At 37.7% G+C, this 10,320-nt stretch overlaps 1 protein-coding gene across 2 annotated transcripts in view; it reads left to right on the top strand.

The window, feature by feature from the left end:
• The window catches only part of LOC107710519 (coronin-1B-like), a 23,198-nt gene that overhangs the window by 11,198 nt on the left and 1,680 nt on the right, over positions 1 to 10,320 (top strand). For both annotated transcript variants that reach the window (XM_016515415.1, XM_016515339.1), the window contains 7 exons: positions 1,855 to 1,984; positions 2,412 to 2,593; positions 3,834 to 3,953; positions 6,383 to 6,487; positions 6,905 to 7,050; positions 7,472 to 7,529; positions 9,182 to 9,490. In XM_016515415.1, the coding sequence (XP_016370901.1) occupies positions 1,855 to 1,984; positions 2,412 to 2,593; positions 3,834 to 3,953; positions 6,383 to 6,487; positions 6,905 to 7,050; positions 7,472 to 7,529; positions 9,182 to 9,490 (1,050 nt within the window). The remainder of the gene's footprint in view (positions 1 to 1,854; positions 1,985 to 2,411; positions 2,594 to 3,833; positions 3,954 to 6,382; positions 6,488 to 6,904; positions 7,051 to 7,471; positions 7,530 to 9,181; positions 9,491 to 10,320) is intronic.

The raw sequence follows: 10,320 nt of genomic DNA, 5'->3' as shown, positions 1-10,320 counted from the left end.
CATTTTATGGTGGACTGTTTCCTGATCCTGGTAGAGTAGACTACAAGGCCGGCCGTTCTGACTCACAGACTGTACGTTTTTTATATTTAAAGAATTTGCCACTGACGATTCAAACTCGTGTTTTGGGCAGTGTAGAGTAGCGCTTGTTGTTTGTCATTTCTCCGATTACAAATGCAGACATGGTTTTATGTTTACGCGGCGCAATGCAACGCGCAAAAAGACCGTATAAGTCATTATAATCCGTAATTATGTCCCCACTGGATGCAACGAATGCCTCGTTTGTAATGGGTTTTCATGTTTTTGTCTCGTCGCTCCGGCCGGACACGGCATCAACAGTATGGTGAGGGGTGTAACATTTCCGTCACACGCTTGAGGTATTTGGCCAATCACAATGCACTGGATAGCTGGCCAATCAGAGCACACCTCGCTTTTTCAGACCGATGAGCTTTGTAAAAATCGACACGTTTCAGAAAGGCGGGGCATAGAGGAGAAACAATAATGTACAGTATGTGGAAAATAATGTGTTTTTTTAACTTTAAACCGCATAAACACATTTCATTACACCAAATACACAAAATAATGTTATTTTTAGCAGCATCATATGACCCCTTTAATACTTCATCCACAACAATATTTAATGAGGTTAACTTATAACGTTACCCTCCTTGTGGTCAGTCTGCACAAGATCAACAAGCTTGTTTGCTTTGCGACTCCTTTAAATACAAGATAAGCATTAGTTCTACGTCAGAGCGTCAGAGAGTCCACGAATCTTTCTACAGCGTTGTTGGCAGGGCGGCCAGAGCGATTTTTTACGCTCTCGACGGCGGCGGTGTGAATGAACAGTTAATCAAAAATCTAAATGGCAAGATGCAATAGAGGTTTGCTTTTGTTACATTTAAATGGACATTGCATTTTTCTGGTTGTAAAGGTTAAAACAATGTTAAGATATTAATAAATAATAGAGTTTCGTTGGACTCGGACTCGGTTGTTTGGGACTCGGACTTGAGTCCGACTTGGCCCATTTTGGACTTGGACTTGTCTCGGACTCGATTGGTTAAAGACTCGGACTCGACTTAGGTGGACTCGAACCCAACACTATCTGTAACCGAACTCACACCCGTAAATTTTCAGGACTCACAAACGCATTCTCGGAACACACGCGCTGTGTGAACGGAACCGGACTGGACAACCAGTTGTCTGTCACGTCATACAGTGCGAGAGGGAGCCGCTCTGCACAAACGCACGTCTACCGTGTGTTACGTGTTTTCATGTGTGTTATTTCAACAATCTGAAATAACTGTGTTCTGTTTGAATATATTTTAAATAATTATTGTAATTGTAATTCATTTCTGTGATTTCAGCAGCCATTGCTCTAGTCTTCATGATCCTCATGTGTCACATGATGCTTCAGAAATCTTTCTAATATGCTGATCTGGTGCTCAGTTCTTATCAATTCTTATTTGTGCTAATTACTGCTAAATTATTACTAGTGGTTCTTATTATTATCAATGTTGGAATTTGGAAATATACAACCTGTGATACATTTTTCAGGGTTCTTTGATTAATAAAAAGTTCAAAAGAACAGCATTTATTTAAAATAGAAGTCTTTTGTAAATATCTTTTCTGTCACTTTTTATTAATGCATCCTTGGTGAATAAAAGTATAACCCTATCCACAGTGTATCGCAATTTCCATAAAAATATGAAGCAGCCCAACTGTCTTCAGCATTGATAATAAGAAGAAATGTGTCTTGAGCACCAAATCAGCATATTAGAATGATTTCTGAAGGATCATGTGACACTAAAGATTAAGTTGTGTATCTAAAAAGACATGCACTCTATTTTTGCATAACAGATTTGGCAGATTCCTGACGGAGGTCTGACATCTCCCATGTCTGAAGCTGTTGTGACTCTCGAGGGCCACAGTAAAAGAGTGGGCATCCTGGCCTGGCACCCTTCTGCTCTGAATATCCTATTGACTGCAGGTAAGCTCTTCCTATGTGTATATATATATACTTTGCCGGCTCACGGTTCTTGGATTAAGTCTGTTCTGGCACACTCTTATTTTTGGCATGTGCTCTAATTCTGGTGTCTTAAATCGTTTATCAAGCCCTAATTTTGGATATTGGACTTGTTTGAGGGTTTCGTGCATCTTCAAAGTAATGAAAAGACAATAGAGCTGTCAATCACATGTAAAGAAGTAACATAAATAAATCTCTGATCTAAAACTGGACCGCTTGATGCACAGATTGATTTAAAGGTTTGTGCACGACCAGCCAAAGAAAGGTGGCTTTGGATTTGATTTGCATTGGCATGTAAATATCTGAGATGCAAATCTTAGTTCTTAAACTGGTAAGATGTTTTTCTTGCTGACCTTTTGGCCAACTTTGATCGTGTTTGCTGGTGTTTTAGGATGTGATAATGTCCTGTGTGTGTGGGATGTGGGCACCGGGGAGCTGGTGTACCAGCTGAGTGACGCCCATCCAGACCTGATATACAGCGTGAGCTGGAACCGCGAGGGCAACGTCCTGTGCACCACCTGTAAAGACAAAGCCTTACGAGTCATTGATCCCAGGCGTGGAACAGTCCTTAAGGTCAGCCTGTTCATTTCTGTATGATAAAGTTTCTTCATCAGGGTTTTCCAGCCAGGGGGCTTGTGAAGAAATGCACAGACAAGTTTGAGGACAGATTTTCAAAATAAAGAGGCATCTCATGCTTACCAAGGCTGCATTTATTTGATTTCCTTAAAAAAAGTCTGTAATATTGTAAAATATTATTTCTATATAAAATAACTGTTTTCTATTTTAAAATGTAATTTATTCCTTTGATGCAAAGCCAAATTTTCAGCAGCTATTACTCCAGTATTCAGTCACATGATTCTTCAGAAATCATTTCAATATTTGCTGTTCCAGAAACATACGATTACTATATAAACATATTCTTATTATTATCCATTTTGAAAACAGTTGTGCTAATTAATATTTTTGTGGAAACCATGATTCAATTTTTTTAATTCTTTGAGTAGAATGATCAAAAGAACAGCATTTGTTTAAAATTGATATCTTTTGTAGTATTCTAAATGTCTTTACTGTCACTTTACTGTCAATTTATTGCATCATTGCTTAATAAACAGATTAATTTCTCTCAAAAGAAAAATCTTACTGACCCTAAACTATTAAAAAGTGGTGTAGGAACAGCAGATTTTAGTATGGTAGTTTGAATATTCCTAGTAGGCCAAGATGATACAGGTGTACAATGTAAACATAGACATTAAGTGCACCTGAGGACTAATAGGATTATTCTAGGAATGTTTATCGAGCGGCCTGACAGCTGCTGGAAAGAAGCTGCTCTTTAATCTGGATGTTTCTGCTGTTAGTGATCTCACGAGGGCAGCAGCTGTTTTGTCCTGGGCGGGATATTTTGTCCACGATGAGCTTTTAGCATGTGTGATGGTCCAGTGGATTTCCAGGAATTCAACTGAGGGGAAATCTTATCAAAACAGAACATGAGCTTAATAATTAATTGTTTTATTAATTTGAAAGCATTCATAAGCATTGGAAGATTTGTATTACATAACCACTGGCCGGCCACATGTCACTGCAGTTCTGTTTGAGATATGGCAGACTTGTTGAATAGAATATTAGTGAATTAATACTTTAAATCAAGAAAAAAAAGACATTTTGTGGTTGCCTCTAAACATAAAAAGTTTCCAGTTAGTTTAGGCCTTGCGTTGTCCTCGTCTTCTGCATCAGATCACTTTGGAATCTTTAAATGGTCTTCAGATCAGTGTTTTTGCGCACATATGTGATTTTTGTTTGACAATGTCACACTCAGGTGCGGGAGAAGGCTCATGAGGGCACCAGGCCGATGAGGGCCGTGTTTCTGGCTGATGGGAAAATCCTGACAACCGGCTTCAGTCGCATGAGCGAGAGACAGCTCGCCCTCTGGGACACGGTAAGAGCATTCTGTACAGTAGAGGAGAATCGCTGGTCCTCTTTTGTTTTGTCAGCAAGAATGATCCTTTAGAGCCTGAGGTGAAGCATTAATAGAAACTTGATTGAACTTCCCACTGTAGTGCTTTATGGGTAATTCCTACTAAAAATAGCACACTACTATTCAAAAGTTTGGGATCGGTAAGACTTTCTTTAAAAGAAATTTCATCAGCAAGGACAAATTAAATTGATCAAAAGTAACCGTGAAGGTATTTTAATGTTACAAAAGATTTCTATTTCAAGTAAATGCTGTTCTTTTGCACTTTATATTCATCAAAGAATCCTGAAAAAAAGTATCGCAGTTTCCACAACCATTTTAAACAGTACAAATGCTTGCAGCATTGATAATAATAAGAAACATTTCTTGAGCAGCAAATCAACATATTAGAGTGATTTCTGAAGGACCATGTGACACTGACGACTGCAGTAATGATGTTGAAAATTCAGCTTTTCCACTACAGGAATAAATTACATTTGAAAATATATTAAAGGGGTCATATGATGCTTTTTTAAAGATCATTATTTTGTGTATTTGGTGTAACAGAATATGTTGACATGCTTTAATGTTCAAAAAACACATTATTTTTCAAATACTGTACATTATTGTAGGTCCTATATGCCCCGCCTCTCTCAAACGCTTCGTTTTCTACAAAGTCCCTCCTTCCGACAAGCACAGTCTGCTCTGATTGGCCAGCTGACCCAGTGCATTGTGATTGGCCGAACACCGCAAGCACTCGTCGGAAATGTAACGCCCCTTACCATAATCGCGAGCTTCATCTTTCAAAATAAATGTAAAGACAGAGCCCGAAAGGGGAACAGAGTCGCGTGACAGACACAGTGATGAAGCTGGTATGTGTTTGCAGTACACAAGCCACGGTTAAGACGGCTGACTCCACTGTGATGTGACCCCGTCTCTCTCTCTCTCTCTCTCTCTCTCTCTCACACACGATGCGGAAAACACCGCATTTGAACAGTCAATAGCAAATACTTAAACTAATAACAAAACAGTAGCTGATTCAGAAGCGCCAGATTGTCATAGCAAAGTCAGAATTACCTCCTCTCCTAGGTTCACGAAACGGTCGTCCATAAAATGCATTGCTGTTCTGTTGTAAGTAATCTTAAAAATTCCTAAATGCATCTACTTTCGGAAGGCCAAATAAAGTGCTTTTGCTTTCACCTAGAAACACACAGCGTCTCCCTGACATGCTGCTTCAACACTAACTGCGGTTACTGAAACCACGCCTTCTTTCTTTGCGTGCACATTTGGGCCACATTATGCAAATATTTCCACATAGTGAGGTAGATATGTGGGGGCGTGTTAGAACAAGCCGTTTTAGGGGGGCGTGGCAGAGTCTTAACTTTGATAAAGAATATCTCTTTGGTTTTGAGACTTTAGTCTTTGCAACTTCAGGGATCTTATCTATGCACAATCAGCTTGTAACACTCCAAAGAGAAAGGAAAACTTGAAATCGCATCATATGACCCCTTTAAAATATTTAAAATGATAATAACAGTTCACAGTACTACTATTTTTACGATATTTTCCATCAAATAAATGCAGCCTTGGTGAGCATAATGGATTTCCTTAAAAAACATTACAAAATCTTACCAACCCCAAACTTTTGAACCATAGTATATTTATAAACAACACCATTTAAATATATTTATTTAGATTTTTTTCTATTTTAATTGTACTTCCTTCAATTAAAAAGGAATTTGAACTCCGGTTTGCTACCAATTTTCAATTTAAATTCCACTTAGCAACCTTGCAGAACACTCTAGAAACCATCTGAGCAATCATGCCCTGGCATCCACTGTCAGAACCACCCAGAATGCCTTAGCAATTTTACTATTATAGTAATGCACAAGCTCATCCAGAACACCCGAGCAACAACCTTAGCAACCACTTGCAATGCCCAAACTTCTACCACTTAGCAATTGCCAGCCACTCAGAAAACTTTAGCAATGGCTTAGTAATGCAAGTGCAAGGCACATGTAACCTTCAGACTTCAAATTACTATTCAAATTGCTTTCACTTCAGAAGGCCCAAGTGACCTTAAAATGTCAAGACTTTTTCAACTTTCAGGCAACATTCAGTGTGTCTTGACAAGCTTGCATTTTCTAGTTTTTATTTTGTGGATGTGCAAATATTTGCTCAAACTCCCTCAGTTTAGTAGCTTCGGGACACATGAATAATCAGACGCTCACAAATGACCTTAGTTGACATAAAAACATCTATATAGGGAATCAGCCAATCAATCAGATGAGCTTTCTGAAATATTTCTCTCTTAGTTGTTGCCTGTCAGGTTCAGTTATTGAGCATGAAATAGTACTATATGTTTTGATAACCTAGTGTATATATGACTGTCTCTGTCTGTCTTTGTATTTCAGAGGGATCTTTCTGAGCCAATGGTTACTCAGGAAATAGACACCAGTAACGGAGTTCTGCTTCCATTCTATGACCCAGACACCAACATGGTTTACTTGTGCGGCAAGGTAGGATTACCCAGCTTTATCCGATCACCTTTAACTGCTGCACGACAGGTTCCTCCAGCAACTCTAACAGAGATATAAACTTACACAGAAACATGCTGTTTACAGAAAACGCTTCTGGCACAATCACTGCCTGCGGTAGTTTTCCTTATTTACATACAGCAAACATAAACACACTACTATTCAAAGGTTTGGAGTCAGTAATGAATCAAATTATTACATTTTGGAAAGTTTCGTAAGAGATGTAAGAATGAAATGGTGGTAAATGGCACAGTGATGGTATCAGATATAAATACTGTGGTACTTTGACACCTGTTTCTCATAGGCATGAGTAATAAAAGTAGAACCAGTAATTGATTGAATCCAGAGTTGTCAATGAACTGTAACACAGCTGTCTATCACTGTCTCTCTCTCTCACAGGGGGATTGTACTATTCGTTACTTTGAGGTGACAGATGAGTCCCCGTATGTTCATTTCCTGAGTCTGTACAGCAGTAAGGAGCCGCAGAGAGGTGCTGGTTTCCTAAGCAAACGAGGAGTAGATGTCAACAAGTGTGAAATAGCAAGGTATGAACTGAACTACTGTGGTGCTTTAAGATGTAATCGTAAGCATATTTGTCATTGTTCGATTTTGATACTTTCCATTTAATCCCATTTGGGTGTGAATTTGTTTGCATTTCATTTGCCTTAATGAATGCCCTGAATACATGTGAGTGGCAACTCCATCTTCAGTCTTTTGCTTAGTGCAAAAGTTGTTTGACTGGTTATTTGGCCGGAGTGTTTGACTAAGAAATATAAAACTGAGCAAACGGGAAGATAAAGAATAGTTCACAAAAAAAAATAAAAAAATGAAAATGTCTAATGTCCATTACAAACTGAATTAAGGTTTATCCGCAAAAAAAACGTTCTCTTTCATTTTTATTGTTCTTAAATGGCATCTCTTAAGTGCTTGCATTTATCTCCATTATTCTTCATTTTATTCCATCAGGTTCTACAAACTGCATGAGAGGAAGGTTGAGCCCATATCTATGACTGTGCCGCGCAAGGTAAGTTCAGTCGTTCAGTTCTGAATTTTGTGTGTTAAGCAAGTAGGAAAGGAAAGTTACTAAGTAACGTCTGATTACTAATTGTTCCATCATTCCATTTCGGCATCTACAAGACCTTTGGTTCTGATAGAACAGTTGAATTTCTGTTTGAAATGCTGAGACAGGAAGTTCACTGAAAATGACCATACTCTAAATACTCTCTTACTTGGCTCTCCCCATGATATATCAGCCATATCGACTCCAATTCGTTCCAAAAAATATGTTTAAATGGTGAGGATATGCTCATATTGACTCAAGTTGACATATTGAGGAATGGCATCATCTGTTTCAAAACAAAACAATGGACAGACCCAAATATGCTGGCTGATATTTGAAAAATGTGTAATATTTATTTATGTCACTCATCACGGAAATTTACGGATGCTGCTGTCACATATTCATTGCCACAGAAAATTAATTTGCTCAGTTTGTAAAAATAAACAAAATGTCATACTTCCCACACTTCACGCTCTAATAATTCACTCAAAAATGAAAATTCTGTCATAATTTACTCATAAGAGAAAAAGTCATACGGCTTTGGAAGTGACATGAGGATGAGAAAATCATGACAGAATTTCCATTTTTGGGTGATCTGAAAGACAAAGACCCAAATATGCTGGCTGATATTTGAAAAATGTGTAATATTTATTTATGTCACTCATCACGGAAATTTACGGATGCTGCTGTCACATATTCATTGCCACAGAAAATTAATTTGCTCAGTTTGTAAAAATAAACAAAATGTCATACTTCCCACACTTCACGCTCTAATAATTCACTCAAAAATGAAAATTCTGTCATCATTTACTCATAAGAGAAAAAGTCATACGGCTTTGGAAGTGACATGAGGATGAGAAAATCATGACAGAATTTCAATTTTTGGGTGATCTGAAAGACAAAACAGAAATAAAATGGGAAACTTGCATGAATTTATTATAATTAGCATATTGCAAGTATTTTTTGTATTCTGGGTAATGCCGTACTGTTGTATTTTTGGAGTCTTTGTGAAAGAGGAAGTAAGAAAATGTTTTCAGCTGCCCCTTTGCACTGGCATATAGACCTCAGTCAGGGAAGCACCATATTTAAGTTTTGACAGGAATGAAATCGAGGCTGTGAGAGACAGAAGTGCAGTGCATTCAATGGATTGTAATGTTGTTTAACAACATAGCGATTGTTCAGCTGACGAAACGTCTTTCTAAAAAAAACTTTAAGTAGACAAAAACTCTGTAAAACAGTTTTGAAAGGTTTTAGTTTAGGGAAAATTACATGATCTAGGACTTTTATATAGTGCGTGCCACTGTAAGTCTGTCCCTCACAGCCCTGTTTTCATCCGGGTTAAATTCAATATGGCGTCTAACCTGATTAAAGGACTTTGGACGCGCGTTCATGACAGTACCATGACGCGAGCGTGTGGCTGCGCCGGCAAAGAAGTATTCTCGTAGCTGGTTTTTTTTGTGTTCCGAAGATGAACGAAGGTCTTACGGGTTTCGAACAACATGAGGGTGAGTAATTAATGACAGAATTTTCATTTTTGGGTGAACTAACCCTTTAAGGTCTATTTACCAAACTACATCCTCTGTCTAAATGAGTATTTTTTCTCCACCCACAATCAGTCCGACCTATTTCAAGGGGATCTGTACCCAGATACAGCGGGATTAGAACCCGCTCTACTGGCAGAAGATTGGATAGCAGGACAGGACGCTCCTCCAATCCTTGTTTCCCTGAGTGGAGGCTACACGGCCCCTCCATCCAAATGTGGCACGCTCCGGGGTCGACCCAAACTGCTCTCTCAGACCAACACTAGTCCCACCAGCACCACTGCGCCAGCAAACCCTATGGCAGTTGAGATGGAGAGAGAGGGGTTGGGCCATGGACAAGGAAGAAGGGATGTAGATGGAGGCATAGAGAGAGTAAAGAAAGAGGTGAATGACAAGTTTAGACATATTTTGTAGCATAGATAGATAGATAGATAGATATACATTTTAAATTATATTAAAATAGAATTAGAACTGTTTTCATGGTAGTGTGTATGTAAATTTACACACTACCATGAAAATAATAATTTTCTGAACTATTTCTATTTTAATATATTTTAAAATGTCGTTTATTTATGTGATGTCAAAGCTGTCTTTACTGTCACTGTTTACTATTGTATAGAAGGCCATTTCTGTCACGAAAAAAAATAAAAAAATAAGGTAACTTATCTCACAATTTGGACTTTATTTCTCACAATTCTGAGAAAAAAGTCAGAATCATGAGATATAAAAACAGTATTGCGAGATATAAACTTGCGGTTCTGAGAAAAAAAAACAGAATTGTGGGATATAAACCTATAATTCTTAAAATTCAGAGTTTATATCTCACAATTCTGAGTTTATATCTTGCATTTCTGTTTTTTTTATTTTTTTTATTTTTTGCCATGGAATGTAAAATAAAGGTAATTGCGACTATTCATCTCAACATTTTGACTTTTCGTCTCAGAATTGCAAGTTTATAAACATGCAATTGCGAGTTAATTTTTTTTAACTCGCAATTAAAAAATTCTCTTTTTTCAGAATTGCTAGTTTATATCTTGTAATTCTCAGTTCATGTCTCATAGTTCTAAAAAAGGAAGAAATGTGAGATACGAACTCAGAATTGTGAAAAAAGCTAGACTTGTGAGATAAAAGGTCGAAGATACTTTTATTTTGTGGTAGAAATGCGATTTCATACTTTTGAGCAATTTAATTGATGAATAAAAGTGTTAATTTCT

Source organism: Sinocyclocheilus rhinocerous, unplaced genomic scaffold (genome assembly GCF_001515625.1).
Source record: "Sinocyclocheilus rhinocerous isolate Xijiao unplaced genomic scaffold, SAMN03320098_v1.1 scaffold611, whole genome shotgun sequence".
Lineage (NCBI taxonomy): Eukaryota > Metazoa > Chordata > Actinopteri > Cypriniformes > Cyprinidae > Sinocyclocheilus > Sinocyclocheilus rhinocerous.
Note: the sequence above shows the minus strand (reverse complement) of the source record. Positions and strands in the feature narration are given on the sequence as shown.